Genomic DNA, 24,797 nt, shown 5'->3' on the forward strand with positions numbered 1-24,797 from the left:
TGAGGAGGGTCAAGAAAGAGAAAAAGAGGGAGAAGAGAGGCAGCTAGAGCAAGGTGCTGGAAGGTCACCCGCTTGCTGCCAGGTTCCTGGGTTCCCATCCCCTCTCCACAAAAGGGCCCGGCAGGCCTGAATTGGGGGAGGGGGGTCAAGAGAGGCGAGGGGCCCATTCACAAAAAACCGTGGGCCACCCCCCTCCCTTCCCTTACTTGAAGTCTTCACGCCCTCACCACCACCCCCATGGCAGCAGCTTGAGTCCACCATTATCCCCTCTTCAGCCATCTGACACTCCAGCACAAGCCAATTATCAAGCCCTCTGCTCCTACACAGCTTCCCTCATACTGATGTGCATACACACACTCACCCAAACACAAAGAGCCCATAATAGTGCTTACCATGAGGTGCTTACTGCAGCCTCGCATGCATGCGGAAACATTTCATTACCAAACACCACAAGTACAGTGTTCATTAGCCCGACATAAAATAGAGGGAGTTACTAGTTATAGGAAGCACACAAAGAAGAATGTTTAACTGAGGAAATTAACCTAAAATAATACAGTACAAATACTTCTGGCTATGTACTGTAATGTACAATCCACTTTCAGTTCCACGTTTGCTCGCTCCATCAAAAATGCCCCATGAGCATCCCTTAAAAACTGCAACTGCACAAAATGCTGCTGCTGTTTAGACATTTGAACTTAACATTTAAAGCAGATTTCCTCAAGCTATACTATGTATAACAACATGTATGTTTAACAAACAATATTATATTGGATGCCATATCAGCAAAAAGTCACTATTCACTTGGATCAGGTTCAGGGATAACACAACATAATCAGGACATCCCCAAACTGAACGTGATCCAGGTTGAACACCAGCTGTGCTTCCTACACAGAGTCTCAAGCACCTCATTATGTGCCTCTTTTCTTCTCCTCCTCCTTCTGTCCTCAGGGCCCATGACAGAAAGCTATACTCCTGCAAGAGATTTCTCAACATCTCCCTCTCCTGTTTCTACTGCTGAATCACACATATACACACACTAATGACCAACATACATATTTAACTTCAATTGTAACATTAGGAAAACACAACGTTGTGCTACATACTTCACATGTAATTCTGCCGTGTTTTGTTTCTTTAAACTCTGTCTTTTTTGAAGGATTGTACTTGAACAGCTCGGGCTCTACTCCAGTTGAACCTGCTGTGGAGAAGAAACATGGTCTAATGTAATTAATGTTTGCACAGGTTTTAAAGCATGCATGTGTGTGTGTGTGTGTGTGTGTGTGCACATGCATTCTGTAGTGTAAGTTTTGGACTCAATCAGCCAGACCAAGCAGACTAGGGAGTGTCCAGACCAGATCAAAAGCCTTGGGCTCTGGTGTCTGTAAACAAGCAGGAGAATTTCAGTCCCACTGGCTCCCTTCTCCAAGGCCTCCTCCACACACTAAGCACTCTGTGTTAGTCTTGGAGTCAGACTTTTAAAATAATAAGTGATCGGGAACCGTGTGCTTATGACGACCAGGGTGTTCCCTCTGTATGAGCAGACCCTGTCTGTTCGAACTGCCGGGCTGATTTAGTGCATGATCCGCACATAAATGAACACTCACACTGTAACACCTGTACACACTAACTTTGAAGCCAAGATCACCCAGTCTTACACATCTGTGCAAAAATATTTTTAAAAGCTTTTCTCACATTATTGGGTTACATTTTACAGGAAACGCCAGATATGTGCGCCTGTAGCATATGTGTTCTCTTATTTCATCTTGGCAGAGAGAACTGTCGTCAGCTGAACCACAAACTGAGATCTGCCTCAGCTAATCAAATGCGAAGAAAGAGGGATTTTTCCCAACCTACAGTATTATGGTACTTCTACAGTTCTAAGGAAAAAAAAAAAAAAAATCACATTTGGGAGGAGCATCAAAGATCAAGAGTCAAGGAGAGAGCAGGTTAAGAAGAGTGCAAATATAAGGGGAATGAAAAGGGAAGAAGAAAAAGAAATTAGACCAAAAAAAAAGAACAAAAGAGTGAGCAAAAACGAGAGGCATAAATTCTTCTTTTCAAAAGAAGCTATATGTTGCAATTGACAATCATTGCCCATTTCAGTGCAGCACAGGTTTCCTTACTGTTAATAATTAGGATACCGCTAAGGTTTTACTACCTTCTACAACACAATCTGGGTCACATTTGACAGGAAATCTTTTGCAAAACACCAGAAGGTGAATTCTTTCCAACCAGAGCAAATTGTGGTATCCCTTTGGTGACAGAAATCAATAAAAAAATATGGTCCTGATTGGTTTTTAACAGACATATGTCATTGGGGCTACCAGCCATTTCCAACATTATCTAATGTGTCCGTTTACCTAAGATTTTAGATGACAGTCCAATTAACACAAAGTTTTCCAAGACAACAGAGAAGTGATGATGTGGCCCATCTAAGTCCTGGCAACCAACCTGAGTGCAGAGTAGGAGCCCAGAGAGAGTGAAGCAAAGTCTGGGTGGTAGTACAGGTAAACAGAGGACACACAGGTAGGCAGGATATCGACCACTCCCACAGCCACAATGCGCCCATCCAGCCAGTACTGCTGGTGGAAGGACCCATAGCCCACCTCAGGCCCATCTGGAGAATATTCTGCCTGGGGAAAGGAATAGAGAGGAAAACAGCACAAGAAGGTGGTTACTGGTCAAAACTAATAGAAGCACTCTTGTGAAATATCATTTCTGTGTAAAATATATAAATCACGCAATGAGAATGTGGTATTTAATAGGACTTTCTTGCAAAGATCTACTTTCTCTTTCATACACCCACGTACACACCTGTACGATAGTGTATTATGACCCAGGCTTTTCCCTGCCAGGCCTCACGCATTATGTGTGGGGGTGTACAGTAGCGTTCAGCCTGCTAATGGCTCCCAAATGTGGAGTTAGAGCAGGAACAGGGTGGAGTTGGAGAAGGGGGGGAACTGGCCACAAAAACACTCCAGGAGAGGACTTTTTAATAAAAGACCCTACATGAGCAAAATCCATTTCACCAGGTGGTGCTGGAGTGTTGCCAAGCTTTCTCCGTTATGTCTGTGTCTGCTCTCTCTATGTGGCACAAAAGAATGTGGGTCTGGGAGTTCACCCGTGTGCTTGAGCCTACTCATTTATAAAACAGTTAAGTGTCTGACATACATTGGGTTTCTCATAGAGATCCTCATGCTGAGATTTTCCAATCAAGTCACTTTACTGCTTTTATCATAGGGTCTTAAGAGGAGAAGCTTGGGGTTAGGGTTAAAAGTCATATTAAGTAAGGGTATAGGTTTATGTTTGCATGTGTGTCTTTCTTCAGTGCACGAGTAACAGGATCCCTCTCCCTCACTAACATTCATCTGGACCGAGTTAAGTATTGCAGACACTGCTAGTTATCACAGCACATAGAGTTAGCTCGCTAATCCAGTGTGCCACTGGGCCCTGATCAAACACAAACACACACACACACACACACACACACACACACACACATACACATACACACACCTTGCAGCTCTCTGACCCCTGAGGGCTGAACATCACCAATGGGGTGACTGTGTCTGACATTCCTCCTCAGCAAAATGTAAGATTTTCTAAAGAAGAGCTGATAGTAAAAATTAAGTTATACCCCTAAGGCTCAGGCCCCAGATCTGATTACCTGTCTGACACAATGTATACCAGGTTCCATTTATTTTTGTGTGTGCTGAGGGGGTGGTTATTAAATCATTTAATGCAGCTTCACATCAGATGACATATGAGCTGTAAATGACTGGCAGAACTGCTATTTGGAGGGCAACTAGGGGTGTTGAAAGGTGACAGGCACCACATTGGGAGCAAGCACTGAACTCTGCCTAAATGCTGTCTAAATGTGTGTGTGTCTGAACCTGGGGGAACTGTCTGTTTGTGTAAGCAAGGCAGCCTGTTACTTCTTGGCACCAGTTCCCCCAGAAACACTGGAGACTCTGTCAGAGGGCCCCTGGTGTCATTCTAAAGCTGTAAGTAAAAGAAAAGAGCACAAGGTGGCGGTGTGTGTAAGAAAGGGAAACTCTGATGGTGTCACCTCCAGTGCACCCACTGGAGCATAATTACACGAACGTGAATGCCTGTGTAACACAAGTAAATTGCTGTCTGAGTTTGTATGTTTGTTTTTAAGTTCATGCCTTGTTCAAGGCTGATCTTGTCTAACTGACCTGTGCGTCACCTCAGACGACAACTTAATGACTGTGTCCTTGCCACTGTGACAACAATCTAAACATTTCTCTGGAACATTTCAAACCACCCGAGAGCTTCCCCTGAAGCCCCAAATCGCTCTCATATGGCCTCAATACACAGACGTGTGAGCAGTGAGCCTGTCGTGCCAAACTGGGGAGGTGGTGCACTGCATGTTTCTTTCAACCTGTTGAGAAGGTAGATGCTTACTGAATCAGAACAAATCATTATGAAAAACTGGTATAAGATATTGACTTTTCTGTGAATGCTAAAAGGTGCTTGCATTTATGAAGTTGCTTAATCTGGTAAATCCGACTTAATTTAAACCTAATCTGTCTCTAAAGACCGTGTGAGATGGGAGAGAACTGATCCTACTAGTCACTGTTAGTATTAAAAAAAAAAAAAAGACTAATAACTCAGAGCTCAGGTATATGTTGTTCCTAAACTCAAAATATCTTGATGAATGAGATAATGATTGTATATTAGGAAAAACATACTTACATGGTGCTGGTTATGATTAGTTAATCATGAAGGTGGACCTTTTTTTGCATGACATAATAATACTGATAACATCTCTAGACAACAAACAGAAAGCTGAATGAATTCATTCCAAACTTTAGAAATTACTTCAGTGGTTTTATTTGTCTCAGATGTGAAATTTTACAAAAATCTGAAAGGGCATTATGCATCTGAGTGAAGACACAGTGACTGAAAGTCCCAGTCTGGACAGAGAGGGTGACATTTCAAACAATGTCGTGAAACTCTGCAAAGCATCTGATCAAAGCAGTTGTTTGAAACATTTTTGTCCAATAACAGAATGGACAAAGGCTTGGCCTGGGCTTAGAGACTTTGGATGTGTTAGAAGTTAGCTGAGGAAGAGATTTTGGAAGTAGCTTTGAATTTATTTCATTTCCTCATAACAATCAGTGAATTATACAGCATATTCGGGCTCAGTGTGGTTTCACAGAACATTTTTCATTCTTTCACTCACATGCTGTAGGTATGGCATAGGCCAGATCAGCTATTAGTATTATCACTATGCAAAAATTATCCTTCCTCCAATCTGTAAAAAATAAAAGTGAAATGTACTTCTGTCTTTAGATACAGTTGGTCGACTAGCTGGTAGATTCTAGCTTACAACTAAGTGATGTAGGGTGAAGTCTGATATTCACTATAATAGTGTGGAAGCTGGTGCATTTCCTGCACCCTGTGTATGTATGAATGCATGTATGTATTTTTTGCATAATGAAATATGTCTCTTCCTCTTGGGGTGCATTTGGAAGAAAAAAGAGATAAAAAAAGACCAAAACACTAAATGACAGATAAAGTGAGGGAGGAGTGACAAAGGGCCTGACTCCATAAAAAACTCACTAACTGGCCAACACCTCTTTTAAGTGTTTGCCCCATGATTAGACACATTAAGAGGCTGTAAAGAAAAATAAATAGAAACGGAATAAGTGCATGAACCCCATAAAGCACATAAAACCAGAGGCACATGCCACTTAGACCACACCAGGTCAAGTGCAGTGAAAGAACACCTGTAGGACTGCTGCTTATCACGTATGCAGGCACTGATGTGCCACTGTTTATTGTGCAGCACAAATGTGTTTATAATTCTGTTTGTGTGCATAGATGTATTAGAAAAAACAGAAGTATCAGTGGCAGCTGATGTTAATTACCTTGGAGTTTCAGCACGAATCCTCTGCAATTTTGGTGAAATGGAACACAAGTCAAACAAGCTGGGCCCTATTTAACTGCAGTTGAATTTGTAAGTATGCTGTTTGCATACATTTGTGTAAATGCGGGCTTACATGTGAGCCGATGAACCACACAAAATGCACTTCCACGTGGTGAGTGTCTGTGTGTGTATTTTAATAGCGCTCTGATTGGAGACAGATGGAGGCCGACACGCAGAGGTAGCACAGAAAGCCACGCATAATAACTTTGAAATGGAGAGCATTTGGCAAGAGACAGCAGAAGACAGAGAGGGAGATCAGAGAAAGAAAGATAAACAAGTTGGTCAAGAACAGGCCGAATACTGGAGATGGAGCCCTAAACCGGTCTGAGAGGAGGGGACAGTGAAGGACATGTGAGGCAATGTGCCACTATATGTGCGTGCACCCTTGTGTACATCTGTGCAAACTTGTGTAATTCAGTGCGCCTGGCCGCCAGCCTTGACGAGGTGATAAAAGCTTGTTTCCTATAAACAGTAATGATGTTCATTAGTGAGGTCCTGAGGGGGCCTGTGGGGCAGCACAGAGCGACTGTGTTTGTGTGTCCCTGCGTCAGTCAGTTTGTGTGCGCCCTGGACCCTGATCCTATTAAAGTGGCTGTTACTGTATAAGTGCCCATCCTGGGTCTAATTGCTGATGTAATTGTCCTGACCCCACTCGCTTTTCTGAAGGCTGTAGCTCACCAGGCCTGCTACACGCTCCTGTGACGCCCGACTGCACCTATGTCTCTCTGTCACCACAGAGAATGAAACAGCTTAAACATCCTTGCCATCAAAATCGTTCATACTACAGCCATCTCAATATTTAATCAGTAAATAGGTCACAAACCCAGACTGTGTTAATTAATGGACCAGAGGCTGACATCAACCTTTCCATGAATCCTAAAAAATACGTTTTTATTTTAGCTAAGCCAATAGTTAACTGTTACATCCTAAATTGATGCCCATGAAGTGTCAGCCTGTAATCTACCACTGCCATTTGGTCAAAGAACTGGTCTTAATCCGAACATCAAATTTCACTGTTCCCTCCCTCAGTGCCCCCTTTTATACTCAGATGAGGCTAAATTAAAAACCCTCCAATATGAAACCAAACCCTTTCCTGAACACCTTACCCCTCTCCCTTAAATACAGCTGCAGGCCACTTAAAAAGCGAGAGCAAAGATGGGTGGTCAGATATGTGCTGGACGAAGGGAACCACTGTATCCCCTTTGTAAATACTGAACCACTGGACACTTTTCAAATCATTACCATCATCTCTATGAAAGTAACTTTACCAGAAAGATATTTATTTGATTGGGCCAAATCATCACAGGTAACACATATGGGTGAACAGAAACATTTATAAGGGAGTTTTATTAACCTGTCAACAGGCCAAAAGAAATACATACCTCTAATGGTGAATCACAGAGAAATCTCCGGAACTGCGGAGGGAGAAGGAGAAGGTTTGGAGGGGGGGACAGAGAGAAAAACAGTTAGTTCTCTGGATCACTAACTCTTTTGAAAAGACATAAATTAAAACCATACATGCCTCCATTGCTGTCCTATATGGTTTATGCCTCCCTGGTTTCTCCTCTCAGGTTCACATATCAAATGCACCCCCCCCCCCCCCCCCCCCCACCCACCACCCATTGCAGTAGGGTATAAAAAGAAGATTGTATTTGCACAAATGAAAACATTTAGTCTATCAACTGAAGCTCACAGACCAGGGAGGACATAATGACAGCTTAAATAAGCAGCTTCGCTGATGTCGAAATAGCCCATCTCTTAACATACTATAAAATGCACATCAGATATCAATTACCGTGGGGACTATGTCTGTGAAAATATTCAATCTCTCTCCCATTCTCTCTGCCATTTCCTGTGTTTCTTTTTTTTTTTTTTTTTTTTTTTAAATCACCAAAGCTGAGAGCAGTGTGTTTACAGACCTGACCTGACCTGCAGGACTGAAGAGAAAACGTAGCACGCTTCCATGTTCAGGGCCAAGACCCTTGTATAATGAGAACCAGCACGGCTAAGGCAGAGCAGTGATGGACAGCTTTTGGTTTCCTCAGGCAATCCTACTCATATGTACACACATCACCCTTTGAAGTTCAAGAGGGATTGCTACAATCCAGCATTTGAAGATTTGTTCAACTTTGAGTCCACTGTATGGTGAACAGAAGATGGGTCTAAAATAGCGCCAAACTACCATAAACACAACATGTAATGGATCCTAACAGGACCAGTGGGTATTCAAATGATGTAAAACAGCTCATAAAATAGGACATTACATAGACACTCATTATGAACCAATAGCTGCTATTAAAAATCTGTCATTTCTGTTCCTACCTCACACTAACCCCTGAGCTCAACTTGAGTTGTATTTATATGGGCATATTAATGGCAATATATTATTTATGTGTATTACTGCTGATACTGTAAATGTACTAATTCAGGCCTTTTTTTCTGCAACCTTGCTCTTGTGGAAAACAGCACATTGAAAACTAAAGACCTCCATTTTAATACATGCTAATGAATTTTTAAGCACAGTTAAACCTGTTAAGTAAACTCAAATTGTCTGCAATAATAATTAACAATTAATATTATTAATATAATAATTTACATTAAACTGGAACAGTACTAGTCTTTCACTAACTTTGAAATAAATGGATTCATCTATAGTGCCCTATGGTGGAATTGATATCTGTAGTTCTCATTAACACTAAGATGATCTACAAGATACTGAAAATATATCTACACCAACATCCTCCGTTTGTGCACGCTTGAGTGTGCCTGTGTACACCAGTGCAGCTAACAACAGCAATGACTGCTGAAGGCATGGTTCGCTGGGTGGGGCAGTCCTGGCTTAGGTGCAACTCAATATCCTGCCAGTAGCCTGAACTCATTCAAAAGTGTGTGTGCTTCTCCATTTGTCTGCCACAACAACACTGTCTTAGTGTTGGCAACACTTGGACATTGTTGTCCAACATGTGGTTTCTTTTGGCAGAGATGTGCTAAGAAATGATGCACTGTCATTGCTATTTTACCTTTGCCTGCAATAAACACCCTAACAGTTTTCACCACCTTTCAGGCCTACCCACCTGAGTATTTAGTTCAATGACAGAACCACTTTTAATGTCAGTTTAATTTCACATTGTCCTGCTCAATTTCACATGACCATGACCAATGTGAAATTTTATTCACTACATCTGTTCAGTCATCAACGGTCTTAGCTAATGTGAAAAACTGCTTATCATGTTCCCTACCTGTGCAACCATGCTAGTAAAGTGTAATTTTCCACTCCTAACACTGCAGTGACTACTGCACTGCCAGTCAACAAATTACCAACAGCAAAGCTTCCCAGTGTGCAATTTTGCTAAAGGGCACAAATGAAACTTTTGTTTAAAACTGATAAAAAAAAAAAAACCCCAAATGGTTTACCAACAGAACAACAGCTGCAGTTATTAGATGACATCATTTATAGAAGCCGTGTTACAACACTGGCTGCTCTGTGTGCAACTGAGAATTGACCAAGTAGCAAAATGCTGTATTATTTGATTAAATCAGTCATGCACAACTCTGTGCACTCTTACACTTTAAAGCACGTATGCCAAGGCATACAGGAATGAATGTGTCGTGATAAGTTCTGAGCACCTCCCTTCTAAGGTCGCTCCTCCTCATCCTCCTCCTCCTCACACCAAGAATAAGAAACAGTGGAGCACTGCAGCCTTCCACTGCTGTGTCAGACCACACAGACCTGCTAGGCTGACACACACGCACGCACGCACACACGCACACACGCACACACACGCACACACGCACAGAGAAACTCATTTACAGTGGCAGACATTCTGCAGGAGATAGATAGTCTAATGTGAAAGCACAGCCACTCAAGCATGAAGACATTAAGGGAACAAACACCTGAACACAGTCTCAGCTTCCTCCCTCTCTCTAATACAATAGCACATACGACTGTATACAAAGACACGTCCAGAGTACGTTCTGGAAGGTTCTCTTCACACATGTAGTCCATCACTTCCTCTCTAAATTTTCCTTTACTATAGTAAACACTCATCTGTGTACAATTAGGAGGGCAAGCAGCAGTTTCAAACACACACAGGCTGACATGTCTTCACTCACAAATACAGTACACAGAAACACACATCTGTTAAACCATAATTGCTACTTAGGCCTCTAGTCATTGTGTGCTCAAAGTGCTATACTTTCTTGAGCGACAAGGTGCCTGCATTCACTCTCTTGCATTAAAAAACAATAAAAACGACCCAAACACTGTTTTATTCTCGTTGTCAAACTTCTGCCGATTAGGTCACTGTTTATTTCAGACATCCTAAAAGGAGGACTAGGAACCTAGCTACAATGCCAAGATCAATCGCTTAAAAAAATAAATAAATAAAATAAATAATCAACAGAATACTTTTGAGTTCTGGTATAACAGGAAGTTGGGGGAGGGGGGAATTTTCCCCTCAATCAGTTCCTCCATATTTAATGATACATTTCCATTTCTCAGCTTTTTCATACATCCTTTTCCCATATATCATTCCTTTTGTTCCAAACATCTTGATCAAGATCCAGGCCATGAAGAAGAGTAAATACAAATGGAACTGAATTTGTTTTCCTGAAAATGAAAGCCACATGTGCAGGAACTCAGAGTCACGGCTCAGCACAACAGTTAAGACCAGAAAGTGTAAGTGAGAGTCTGTTCATGGATGTGTGTGTATGCGCATGTGTCTAAATAATTGCAAGTATACGCTGCAACTCTGTCAGGAATCCATGATTGGATGTGGAAGGAATAAAGTCTGGCTCCCTCCCAGTCATGGTATGACAGGAAATGCATACATCCTTAAACAAACAAAGCCACTGCCCTCTAGGACACCATACTGTCTAATAATACAGTTTTGGCACAATAATTCAAGATACACAATCTCTTCTATTGCCTGGCTCAGAGCCAGGCTGACTGTAGTGCAGATTCTGTCCCTAGGTAACATTTTAATGGATTAATAAATACTTCCAGATATAGCAAATGATTCAATTTCCTAGGTAGCAGCAGTAGGCCTGAAATGGCATGGCACCAACATGTGCCATCACCACATCAAAAATGTGTTTCTCATTTCTCTTTACTAATGCCACAAGCTGGTCCTCTTCTGGGAAGAGAACGGGCACATTAACCAGAACTTCATGGACTAGAAAATCAGCACTGTATAGTACTGCTGTGTGGTTGTCACAGTTGGTATCCATCTCTAAATCGTCTGCATGAAGCACAGGAAACAGCTGAATGCATCAACTATACATCTTATTATCCTAAACAAACCTTGTCAAAAGGAATATATATAGGAGTCCAATCATTTTTTGAAACCACTTAAGAAGGTAAAGCTCCCAAGGTGAATTACAATCCATGTGCCCATCTTTAAGACAAATTAAAGCATTAACTCTCCATGCTTAACAAGTCCATCAGTGAAAATGGAACTTCAATTTAATCATCTTTGCTTGCACAGCTCCACACCTTTCCTTTTTTTTTTTTTTTTTTAAGAGATGTGTTTCCTGCAGTTCTTGAACCCACTCGATCCCAATACAGTTATAAACCTCAAACTGAAGCTGTGCACGCAAACACACGCTCCCTATTAATAGAGCTAGTGTTATGGCACTAGGAAAGAATCTGCCATCGTCTGCCCAATCTGACAGTTTTTATTATTTATTAATTACCTTAGTTTTACAACCTGGAGAATTCAGTAATTTACTGAGGCTTGCTGGCAGGACGTTGGAGGAGGAGGTTGTTTTTCCAGCCCTGAGGGACAAAAGGCCCTCTCAGTTTAGTGAGAATGCCCAGCAGTTTTGGATGCCTCAACTTTACTTTCTCCTCTCTTATTTATTTATAAGATGGAGAAATGGAGGTGTGTGGGTACATAAGATATAATATCATTTACTGTGCATTAGTACCAATTTATCCGACAGCTTTTAATATAACCCAATATACACAGTTCATCAGTTAATTAGACAAAAATGGCAAAACTGTAAACTTCAAGCTCCCTTTTTGAAACAACTTGCTGTGTCTGACCAGTCCAAAATCAAAAAAGATTTTAGATGAAAACATTAAAAAGAGAGATAAGCAGCAAATTGCCATATGTTTGAAATTGAGACAAGCATGTGCAGTAATGCCCTATAATAAAGTATGTGCAGAATAATAATCATGCAGTACCTCGCTCTCACTACATTCGCTGGGGTCATCACCATGAATGGCCATCTGGTAGCGGGTGTACAGTGCCGCTGACTGCTGATAGGATGATGTGAATTGTGGGTCCTCAAAGCTGACCGGCACTAGCCTCACCTTCAAGCACAAGGTATGGACGGACAAGAGCAATAAAGTGGAGGGAGGTTTTAAGAGGGTTGACAATGAATACATGAAAGACAAGGTAATTACAAAAGAAAAAAGAAGACTAGAGGAAGGATGGACACGGCGCAGGAAGGGATAATGCAAAAATTAAAAGAGGTTTTGATACAACAGAGTTATACAAGTGTTTTGGCATCTGGTGTTTCACATCAGTCTCTTAGTCCTTGAGGCAAAATGTTAACACAGCAGGTCTGTTCTGAGTCTGAAACTCAGTGATTAAGTGTTTTTAACAGATTGTTGAAAGGATGCATGAATGCAAGAAAATAATAGGATTCTAGGAGAGTGAAAGTGTGCTTTAAAAATAATATGTCAGACAGCTTGAGGATGAGGCTAGTGCACTTCCAGGCTGTTAAAACAGCTCGAATGGAGAGGAATGAGTATTCACAATTCAATATAGCGCCAATGCGTAAAAGGAAGAAAAAAGAAGAAAAGAGAAAAAAAAAAAACATCTGTGACAGGATCATCCCAGCTAGACACTATAGACTCCTCTCAAGAAGATGAAGTTTGAACACACTAAACAGTCAAAAAACATTAAAAACCTTAACATACACTATATTGTCCAAATTTAAAGTGCGATTCCCCTATGGGCAGGGTGATGGTGAGGGGCACAGACAATGTAAATGTGTGAAAGGCACTGACACCCAGACACTGCTCTCAGCCATGGCGTATGGAAACATTTCCCCTCCATTTGCCCCACCTTTGATTCAAGCTCTCATACACATACACTCTATTTTAAGGCTAAAGTGTTAATTCACTTCAATTCATGCAGACATATGGGTTTTTATCTCTGATGGTTTTTGTTGCAAAATATTTCTTGTTTTAAATCTCATTTTCAATTTTAGATCTATAGTGTCCGTCCTGCCAAAGAAAATAATCTAACTATATCCATTATATATAGTATAAACTTACTACTGATTAACTGTTACTTCATCATTAAATAATGGTTACTAATGAACAGAGACTAAAGCCACTGCCCGACTTGCATATATTTCCAATATGATTTTTATTAGAAATTATTTAACCAACAAAAAAAAAAATGTATAAAACAAACAAAAAAAAAAAATATTACAGCAAGATAATATTCTTACAGGTACCCAAACTGTGTGACCCTCTCCCCCCTCCGGGTAACCCTAGAGCAGGTTGACCTACACCCCCCTCTCTCTGACCTGGCTCTCGGAGGGTTTGTCAGGAGGGTCCTTGTGAATGGCCATCTGGTAGAGTTTGTACACCTGGTAGGAGGCGTCAAAAGAGGCTTTGAACTGCGGGCTAGGGGGATTGGAGCGCACTAGCCTCACCTTCAAAAAGAATATGGGCAGATAAGGGTTAACACTAAAATGAAAAAAATAGAGAACAACTTAAGTGGTGAATAAAAATAGCCAGAAGATTAACACATCACAAACCAAAAGCAGAAAAACTGTGAAAGAACTGTGAAAGGAGATGACTGACATAAACACACCCTCTTATAGCTGAGTGAAATTAAGATTTTAAGCCAATTCACACACAAAAAAAATGTAAAAGCATCTAATTTGGAGCCTTTGCCAATTTCTATTATACTTTTTCAGTGTTCATTATAGCTGTGGCTTGATGAGAAATCATCAACATTGCAGAGTGTGGGTGTGTTATGTCCATCTCCGTCGGGACAAAAGAAAGGCAGGTGTTACTCAAGAGGACAGAGAATGTTAAAAAAAAAAACACAGCTCTTAAGTAGTGTTCAAAATAACCATTAGCCTATTTACAGTAGTGCGTGTGTGCGTGCGTGCGTGTGTGTGTGTGTGTGTGTGTGTGTGTGTGTGTGTGTGAACCCACGTCCAGTGCTTCATCATGCCATCTGAGACTCTTTTTATTCTTGATGCTGATCATACTCAGAGATTAGAGTGTGCAAAGATTTTCTTATGTCTGTATAAGAAGGAGTTTTACACAAAGGTTAAACCTAGAGATCAACTTAGGTTCACATTCAGCGAACATTCATTTCAAATCATGTTCATTTGTTGGCAACTGTCTTTTTCATTTACAGTGTTATGTTTGTGTGTTGCTGCTACCAGCAGCCAGTCAGAACAAGGCACTGACTCCATATTATTAAGTCCCTGTTAAGTCAATGCAGTGCTGTGGATTAAATTTAACACCAAGGATCAGGAAAAGCTTGTGACAAAAAGAAAAATTGGCTGAGTGCTGTTGATGTCACACAAACTGAAGAAGAATTCAATTTTCTCATCGTCTGGCCCCATTTAATTACCCACCTCCTTATTTTCAAGCTTTTGTTGGCCACAGAGGCTTTGTCATAAGAATCCTCTGGATGGACAGGATAGAGAAATTGAACTTGGGGTTTGCTTGACTTGGACCTAAGTGGATCTTTCTCATATGACCACTTGGCATCTTCAAATCGTCAAATAGAAACACTGGGCCTCAAACATAATAGGACAACGCTCAAATTCAGTCCTTTTAATTTTGCTTTAATGCTAGAGATATTTTGATAGCCTGAAATCCTGTTGGTCAACCAAGACTGCAGCAGACAGTGGGAAGCATGGAAAAAACATTTTAACTATTCTCATAACAGAAATGAAATCCAACACTTGATACTTGACCACTTTAAGAATGTTCAAATAAAGGCAAATATCACCACAGGCTTTTGTTTAGCAATTATTAAAAACAAAGATCATAGTTTATTAAAGCTTTAACTTAACCAAGATCTTCAAGACCTTATACTACACTATTAAAACATAATTTAACATAAGAGACCACTAACTGCCAAACCACTGTATGTTAGCAAAAGATTTAGAAGACCATCCAGTGAAAATATGAGAAAAGTGTGGAGCCAGTAGACAAGCCTCTAGAGGTGAACAGTTCCACACTTTCTTGAAGTGCCTGAAAAGCTCTGAATCACATTCTCACACTGCCCCCTGCTGGTGAATTGTCAAAATAGTGTGATATTTTTAACAGATGTGCTTGTCATTAGACAGACCCAGACTGCATTTAATTGCTCTAATGTAAACATCAATCTCCTGGTCCGGGTGCAAAAACCTCCTTAAGCCTGGAGCTAAATCAACAGTAGAGAAGCCCAAGACCCAAGTATGTCATAGATTCACTATCATTCAAATTGTCCTTCAGCCACCAATCTGACACAGCATAGCCACATGTCCTTTAATAAAAGCTAACTTGATCTAATAGAGGTACCTCTTAATTATTTGACTTGTAAAAGACATAATTAACCTTCACTTGCACAGTATAACCTTGTGTTTGAATCCACTTAGTGAAATTGATCAATAACTGCAGGCAAACAAATTAATCCAATTGAAAAGAGGTGACTAGGAGGAGGTTTTGCTGGTGTATTCTCAGAGGGGATAGAGATACTGCCTGGTTCATCACTGCATCTGGCTCATATTTTGGTCAGTACCAAGAATGACGTTAGTAGCTCAGCTTGAGGCCTTAACTAGGCATCTTTCTACATTGTTCTGTTCACTGCCAAAAGTTCATTTCCATGTCCTCTGATACTGGCTGAGCTCAGAGCTGTGGTTTTAATGTCATCAAAAGGGTAACGCGACCCAGTTTGTGTGGTGAGCCTGTCATTTGGTTGAATTTAAACTGGAAAGATGTGGTTTTTCCACTCTGTTCTGGCCAGCTATCCTCTGCGCACACATAAACACATGGTGAAGTCACTGGAGCTGGGGAAGAGGCCTCTATGAAATAAAATTTCAAGCTAACTGAATCCAATCATTTTGGAGACAGAAAGCTAAACCAAAAACACTATTTCTTAATGATGGCTGGAATCATCACAATAGGCTAATGTTTATTCCAAGTCACATAAGAAGAGAAAAGAAAGAACCTACTCTGTATTTCTGCTCACCTCAAGGCAATGACAGTTGTCAGGCAGTGACTCATTGATGAAATCTTCCAGGGTTTTTGGTTGGTTGTTCTGGGTGGGAGTTGGTGGGTTAGGAGAGACAGTGGAAGACACCCCAGCATGTTGCCTCGTCTGCCCTTTTTGAAGACGTCGCTCCTTCCTTAAGTCTTTGGCTTTCCGACACGGTGGCCGGCTGGGATCAGCTCCCATCCCTGCACCCCCGAGGGAAAAAAGCAGGAGACAGGCAGAGGATGCTAGTTAGGAGGGGGTGGCAAGAAATACCATTCTTAAAATTACAAAGGAGTAAGAGCGGTAATAACTTCAAACTACTATTATTGATATATCTCAAATTTGAAGCATATTTTGTGATTTTTTTTCCCCTGCTCCTCTGTGCAACCTGGCTGCCATATTTGCTTTAGTGTACCCCCTGCCAAAGAATTCAGACTCTGCAGAGAGCCCTATGGAAGTCATTTTCTTATTTCCCTGTCCCAGTAGTCTGTGCATTACATCATTGTTTGGGAAGCTATAAAACACTATGGTCCATATTAGTTAAGTCAAATTATTTAGCAGAAAGTTAGTGTGTACTTCTGAAGGAACAGGAGAAGCAGAAGCAGAATAGATAATGAATCCAAGAGTGTTTTTTCTAATAAAGATGACAAAAGTAGCACATCTCGGGCAGCCAGTGTGGGGAAATAAATAAGTAGCTCTTCTACTAATATCTTGAGGTGGTCTGTCACTAACAGACCACATGTTCATACACTTTATCAGTATTTCTCTCTCTCAGCTAACATGGACACTGTGCAGCAACTCAATCTCTGCATGTTTCCCCTCTCTGTGCTCCCCTCCTTATCATACTCCACCACCTCCTGGGCTTTTGCCAAGCTCTCCAGCTCTCCGGGCATCCCATGTCAACAGTTTACACGCCCACATCCTGTTTGGAGCAATAAGGAAACGAGAGCCATTTCCTGCTTGTCCTATTGCCAGCCGCTACCATCAGCTCACTAACTTTCCCCTCAGTCGACATCACGTGGAAGAGAGGGATGCCCGGCCCTAAAAAAAGGAGATGGAAAATCTGGCAGCGGAGCAGGTTCACTGGCAGCGCTCTGCCTCAGTTGACTCAAGCTCTAGGTCCTTTATTTTCTACTGTAAGCAGAATCTATCCTGTGAATACTAATTACAGATGTGAGCTGGAACTGTGTACAGATGCTGGTTCATTCCAACTGATGTTTTAAAGTCATGACTGTATCATTTTAATGAATAAGTTAAATTACTGTAAACTCCTGTAATAAAACAGTGTTTCTGTCATCTGAGGTTTGTGTCTTCATCTTATGGACTGCTTTGTAGTAGGTTCCATGAATGTGGCCACAAAGACAAGTTGTTTCTTCTATCTTCTTAGTGTACTGTACCTATATTTGTCTTTAAGGCAAAAACAACTGGAGGAAAAGTGCTTCAGGGCAAGAGAATAATGAATGCAAGCACTCTGCGAGGTGCAGGATGGGTAAATGGTATTCTTCTGTCAAAATAAACACGTGAGGTCAAGGCAATTGGGTCAAACAGCCACAGACGCATCGACTCTTACCCAACTGCCTCTCTCCCTTCGATTACGCTCACTCCAAACACAAGGAGGAACACACACAGACACACGCACACACAGACACACTTTATCTCTCGCTCTCCCTGTCTCATACACAGGTTCTCCTGAGGACAGCGTACGTAGTCCTGGCAAAGATAAAGTCTGACAGATCAGTTCCTGTGGAAGACAGATGCTCCAACTCAGCAGTTAGCACTTCATAAAAACTATGACACTCTCCCTCCCTGCTTCCCGAAGCACACATATGACTTTCACAAAGTAAACTGTCTAGAGTTGTGACGTACTGCCGTCTTGTACGTAAACATGTAGAGACAAAAAAAAATTGTATTTACTGCAATAAAAGGATGCTGATATCTGTAAGCAGCCACTAAAATATTAACAAGGGGATAATACAGTGTTATTTTATGTGAAATTGTATTGTGCACCATTTTCTCTCTATTTTAAAACACATTATTAGGTCCTTGACAAAGTACTGTGTTCTGCTTATTATGGGCCAAAACATATGGGCCATACATTGCTGAGAAAAATGAACTGTTTTGAACATGATTGATACTGATAAAACATTTAATTTCAGACTAAAGTAGAAATACATACATGTTGGGCACATTTTTCACAACAAGTAATTTTGTAGAAAGCAGAGCCAAGCACAGCTTTGGAAAAAAAAGAACAGTTCAAATTCACTTTAAGTGATATGGCAGATGGAGAGCCATGTTTTCTCAAGCTAAAACTGGAACCTGCCCAAGCTATAAAGTGCCCCAGCCATAAAGCCAGAGGAAAGATATGTCCAGGTGTTTTCTGTTGGAGGTGAATAAAGAGGGAGTGGAGAATCACTGGCTCAACATAGTAAATCCTCCTACCTTCCTCTTTACTGGCTTCCTGAAAAGGCTTATTATACAATCTGAGGAAGAGGAGTGTGGCGCTGACATCCATGCGATAGAAGAGGAACAACAGCACCATGAAAGTTTTCTCTGCATCTGGCTTGACCGGTCTTGATATCAATCTCTAAAATCAGTCGTTGCCTTCTGACTAATGAGCGTGGGGCCTGTTCTCGTTAGATGTTTGAGAGAGGAAAAGTGGTTGAGCCCTGAAACATGCACAGTTGTTCGAAGTGTTGCTTCCTGTGTCTAATGGGAGTTTATTATCTTGCCACGGTGAGTGTTTTTAATTCATTGCTGTGACTTGGCTGTGAGGATATCCTGTACTGGTGAGTAAGGAGGAGAACATGACAGATAAGCCCAGACCAGAGACACTCCAGAGAACACTGAGGACACAGCACCCTTGTTCATCAAGCTGCTGCAAAGTCAAGTCCATCACAAAGTGAACAGTGACACCTTCTGGCCAGCATTGATGTTTAAGCCACTGGAGAAACCCACAGTTGCAGTTTTACAACTAACTGCAGGGAATTGTCATTAAAACTACAATCACTGTGTTTAAAGTCATTCCTACTGCAGTTTGAAAGATTTTCTGACAAATAAAATAACAGTGAATACATATTGAAAATAATAAGTGGCCACTCCCTTGACCCTCCTGTCACAAAGAGGTACAGAAGCATCTGTGCGGGATCCACCAGACGCCTCAATAGCTTTTGCTCCCAGGCTGTGACAACTCTAAGTGAGTGCACGATTTGGGGATTTACCTGTGCATAAGTAGTACATGATTTTGCCTCAATAGCACAAACCTTAACAAAACACTTATATTCAATGCTTGATGAAGCCAACATTGCATCATCTTTGAAAGTTAGAACGTAAAAAGTATGATGATGTGGTAAGACAATAAGTGAAATAAATACATACAGTAATTCAAGCACTGAGTATAAGACCAGCACTAAAGAGCAGTAATATGGTCCTGATGCTCCTGGATCAGCTCCTAATGACACTCTCAATAATTAGCAGACATTATTCAAACTGATATTTTTAAGACTGAATGGTCATTTACTTAAATATTCAGTGTGGCATTATGTTCTTGTAGACTCTTCTCTTTGCCCTAACCACTCATTAAGTGAGCGATGAATACTGTTCTGATGTCACTTTCACACTAATGCTGCACAAACCAGCATACGCTATCCCAGTTCATGGATTCAAGCAGAGCACCTACCAATTATTTTCCTTATCGGTTAATCAGCTTATTACGTTCTTGATTTATTGTTTTCTCTTTATTTTTCTATATTATTTAATTAATTATTGTTTTAATTCAGTAGAAAATGTTGATTTTCAATTGACAGGGAATCAAGTTTCTCACCTGGTTTCGGAGCTGGGTCTGTTGTTTTGCCATCCAGGACTGATGCTGGACCCTTTCGTGAAGTATCTGAGCTTGCAGGCAGATTATCTGCTACCTCCTTCTGAACATCAGTGATAGCAGCTACAGTTAATTCTTCATGAATGTCTGTAATGGCAGCACACTTGACTTCTGAGTGACAGACTTTACTGGGTTCCCGTGGACCTGCTTCTTCACACACTGAGTCCATTGGCTCCCCTACAAGGCACAGAATCAATATTGCTCACACCAGTTAATTTGCAGTACATAGTCAGTACCAACTCTCGTTTTGGTGCCAAACTAACCATAGTTTCAACTATGCATTCCAATGCTATGCAGTACAAAAGGTGACTGCCGTTTCAGTTTGTCTATTTTCTTCTATGCATGTACTGTATACCAACAAGATGAAATGACAATACGCATGCATTAATAACTGCTGTACATAATTAAACAGGCTATACACTCACCATGATCCTGTCCTTTTGGTAATTCCCCTTTGGAAATGAATTTGCTCATTTTCTTCAGGATTTTCTTGTGTGATTTGGAAGGCTGGAATTTCAGTGCATGACATCTACATAGAGAGGTAAAGAGTCGTCCTGATTAGAACAATATATTTATTCCATATATTTCTGTGGCTAAACAAACATAATGTTAAGAAGAATTACCTGATAGTGTACTGTGGACAGCATGTCTTGTTCATTGTGGGTTTGTAGACATATTTCCCACTTCTGTAAAGGAACACATGGACAACCTTTATTGCAAAGTGCATGTTGATAGATTCAGATGATATTTCTTAAACTATATTGAGGTGAAGGCAGGAAGTAACTACTCACCTTCTCCATCCTCGGTCTATGAGGTCTTGATAGTCTTGTACTGTCATGGTGTGAGACCACATTCCTGCAGAAGACAAAAGGAACATCCATGCTGTAAAACATTTAATTCATTTTATATGAACATTTACTTTGCTATACCTCCTGATAACCGGAAGATAAACTTTGGTGTGATGCTATTTTGATAGTAAAAACTCAGACTGGAGTTCAGCCACTCTCATAAACTGTGTAACCCTATAACAACATTTCTCATTTCATCATGTTGTTTAAATTCCCCATTAGGGAGAAAAGGCCTTGTCCTTTTAATACGTCTACGTGATTTTAACAGACAAAAAAAAAAAATTCCATTTGTAAAGAAGCCATCCAGAAGACCATACTGTTTAATATTATTCGAAATGTGCCAGGCTCCAAAGGTCAAATAGGACGCATGTATAAAATTAAGGTGTAGTCTGTCAAGATGCTTTTTAAGAGTCTGATGGGAAGACCCATAAAATGTCAAAGTGAATTCACACAGACCACCATGGAATCATGTATATTTTTTATTTATAGCCAAAGCAGTTTGGAAAACTCCCCTATTAGAGCTTCTTTCAAAACACAGTTTGCAAGTGTACACCAAAAACTCTGTGCATCTGTCTTGATGACCATTATCAGTTTACATCTAAAACAGCTGAGGGAACTGACTGAATTCCAGTTCTCACAGCAACTTAGTATGTTTGATATCCCAGGAGAATCGTGTTTATCCAGAGTCCACAGAGACAAGGAGACAACACAGTGTGATCACACAACACAAACACTGAAGCACTTATAACTGGAGTTAGTCCTAAGGTCTAGAGAAACAGCAGCAAGACTGGGGGTTTTCAACCACTGGCATAAAACTAAGTAAGCAGTATAAATACTGTATATATCGAAAATACATCAGATCAAAAGCATCGTAAATCTTATTTTTCATAGAAATTTAAAATTTACAGAAATATATATTTAAAACCTTCAGCTCAAGTTCCCCCATACAAAACATTTTCAAGAACAATAAATTTGTGGAAGAACAGGGGAGGGCCAATTAAATAACACAAAAAACAAATACCTAAAGGCATTATAACTAGTGTATGATGAGGAAGCCAGAAATAAAAAAACAAATTAAAATAAAATTAATGCCATGTGAACATTTTGTGTTTTCAGTGTAGCAGCTGCCATCAACGTGGCACAGTGGAAGCACCTTCCCATTGTCCACACCTGATCCAGTTTTAGGAGTCCACTGAGGCATGACACAGTAAAACACGAAGACAGATGCTGTGCTCTGCAGTGCAGCTGCATTTGCTGTGTCCTGCTGATAACATCACTCCACCAATCTCAAAGAGGGTAACATTATCTGCTTGGAAAAGTCAACAACAGACCAGACACACTGCTCATATAAGATAATCACTACAATGAACTTCGGCCTGTTTTATGTCCTTCCAGGAAAATACAGGTGCCATATTAAACTCAACATCATAATGAAATAATGGATTCATTTCTACAGCTGTGGGTCTAGTGTACTTTCATATAATCTACAAGCAAATAAGGAGGTTCTAACCTGTTAATATATCTGCTTAATGTCACTTTTTGCAAAGCTCTGAATCAAAGTCAAACTTCTAAAATTGTTGCATCAACACAGGTAGTCTTTAAATGACCAGAACATGCACAGCAACGTCTTCTAGTACCTTTAAGCTCTAATGTGACCACACAGTCTATGTCACCCTTTTCATGTGACATCCTATCACCTTTAAGAATTACTGTTTTAAAAAAATGTAACAGATGTGTAGAAGTATTTCATTGTTTCCAGTTCATTGGAAATCGGGTAATAGATGTGCAAAAGGTGGTGGCATTATGAGAAACTTGCATAATCAGAGGCTGTGTTTGCTTGTTTCCTTGTTTAGTTACATCACAAGTGCAAACAAACTCTTTCAGGGTTCACTTGGATAGTAGACTAGGCCAACTCAGCAATCAGCAAAGCAATCAAAATTAATTACAAAATATGGCTGGATTGTACTACTCGATCTTCCTCCAACAACGCTGCCACAGGAAAGTTGAACTTTGTTTTGTATGTCATACTCCACGCACCATAAACTTCCTGTCTTCGGTTTGAGCACGTTGAGAAACCCGTATCATATTCACACTGTGTTGTTGCAGCTCCACTCATCTTACAAATCAATCCACGTTGCCTACTGCTGAGAAAAAACATCCATCTAATGTGACTTTAACCTTGTAACCTTCGTGAATGCACAATATACGGTGTCTACTGCCGTGACCTAGCACGGACAGGCCAAATAAGAGACACTGGCACTTTGGCTTCTCCTGCACACCTTAGACACTGTTCGTTAGCAAGCTAGATATGTTAACATGTCTACTGAGCGTGACAGCGTTAGTCTTGAAGACAGCATCGTACAGCTGAAAAGCAATTCAACAACAGCAGCCCAGCCGTTTTAAAATATCGTATCTACCTGTACTCTACAGCCTCCTTTATGTTTCACAGGATGGAACAGCTGCTAAAATGCTAGTGGCTAAAACCCGAGCTAATGCTAGGTCACTGACCTGAACACGTTAGGACAACGCTAAATAACTGAACCAGTGGTATCAACAGGACAGCTGTAGCGTACTAAAATGTACTGACTTTAACATAACAGTACCAACATTAGTTAGCCAGCCTTATTTAAAAACTGGTTACCTTTCCAGCAAGTAGACTGACCGAGAATGTTAGCATAAGCGAGTTAGGGCGATAGCTTACTGTTTTTCACAGCTTCGCTAATTAGACACTCACCATGAGAGAAGTTTCCTCTTTCATTCTTACAGTACCCACAGCGGTGACCGTCATCCCCGCCGAAATACTCCACTATAGTATAAGACTTGCTTCCTGCCATTTTTACTATGAACACAGCTGATTGTGACCGGTGTACGGGTAAGTACGTCTGGATGTTAAGCCACGCCCATGCCCAATACGTCAGCCGTGCCGCTGCTGTGCGTACAGTGACGTCACCGCGGCCGCACTGTTAAAGGAAGCCTGTCCACAATTAAAATAACACACTTTTTATTTGAAAACTTTGATTCTTTTGTAGGTTGTAATATTAATATGTCTAAATTATTGTTAGATTCTATTATATATTGTTAGGTTATAATATTTTATTCTTCTTGCACTGTAAAATGGCTGCCTTAATAGAATATAGAATATATATAAAGAAAGAAACTTTTACATTCGTAAAAGGATGCTGAGGTTAGAGCTGCCAGGAAGGAGGTCTAGAGGAAGACCAAAAAGGAGGTTCTTGGATGTAGTGAAGGAGGACATGAAGATAGTTGGTGTGGGTGAGGAGGATACAGAGGATAGGGTTAAATGGAGGCAGATGATTCGCTGTGGTGACCCCTGAAGGGAGCAGCTGAAAGGAAAAGAAGATAAAGAAAAAAAATGAATAAAATATACATTATTAGACTCCAGCAAATAGGCTACTGCTTATCCAATACATTGTTGGCAGGTTGTGAAAATAGTTTTTAAATATCTGGTGAAATATTTATATTTCGCTCATTTACATTTCATTTAAACACAATGAAACAAATGGAAGTGTATCCTGACAGTTGTGCAATTTTAAGTTACTCATCTGAAAAGCATTACTGATTTAGAGCTGTACCAACAATACACAGAAACACTTTGCAAAGATGGTAGAACTGGTAAAACCCATCACTTTTTCCAGTTTGACCAGTCTTCTAATGACAGCTGCAGAAAACCAGTCACGTGGCTCAGCATTGTGTCCATGTTTATCATGTCCATGTCTGTCTTTTAACCGTTGCCATGCGTTAATAGGCCATATCATCTCATTCCTGCCCGTGTTAAATTGGGTACCTGATTCAGATTTTCTCTGTCTTTAAAAACGTGGATAGGTTTGTAATTTTTGTGAAATTACAAAACCTAATTCCTTGATAAGAAC

At 40.6% G+C, this 24,797-nt stretch overlaps 1 protein-coding gene across 4 annotated transcripts in view; it reads right to left on the bottom strand.

Moving 5' to 3' along the window:
• The window catches only part of ate1 (arginyltransferase 1), a 46,640-nt gene extending 22,846 nt beyond the window's left edge, over positions 1-23,794 (bottom strand). Inside the window, exons 1-10 of one of the 4 annotated variants that reach the window (XM_026309039.1) lie at positions 23,642-23,794; positions 20,851-20,914; positions 20,683-20,745; positions 20,485-20,588; positions 20,003-20,236; positions 16,177-16,385; positions 13,502-13,630; positions 12,144-12,272; positions 7,339-7,371; positions 2,452-2,633 (exon numbers count right to left, since the gene is read on the bottom strand). In XM_026309039.1, coding sequence (XP_026164824.1) covers positions 2,452-2,633; positions 7,339-7,371; positions 12,144-12,272; positions 13,502-13,630; positions 16,177-16,385; positions 20,003-20,236; positions 20,485-20,588; positions 20,683-20,745; positions 20,851-20,914; positions 23,642-23,741 — 1,247 coding nt within the window. In that variant the 5' untranslated portion in view covers positions 23,742-23,794. The remainder of the gene's footprint in view (positions 1-2,451; positions 2,634-7,338; positions 7,372-12,143; positions 12,273-13,501; positions 13,631-16,176; positions 16,386-20,002; positions 20,237-20,484; positions 20,589-20,682; positions 20,746-20,850; positions 20,915-23,641) is intronic. The other 3 variants (XM_026309040.1, XM_026309041.1, XM_026309042.1) reach the window with 3 other exon arrangements.
• Positions 23,795-24,797: the final 1,003 nt, after the last annotated feature.

Source organism: Mastacembelus armatus, chromosome 15, assembly GCF_900324485.2.
Source record: "Mastacembelus armatus chromosome 15, fMasArm1.2, whole genome shotgun sequence".
Taxonomy (NCBI): domain Eukaryota; kingdom Metazoa; phylum Chordata; class Actinopteri; order Synbranchiformes; family Mastacembelidae; genus Mastacembelus; species Mastacembelus armatus.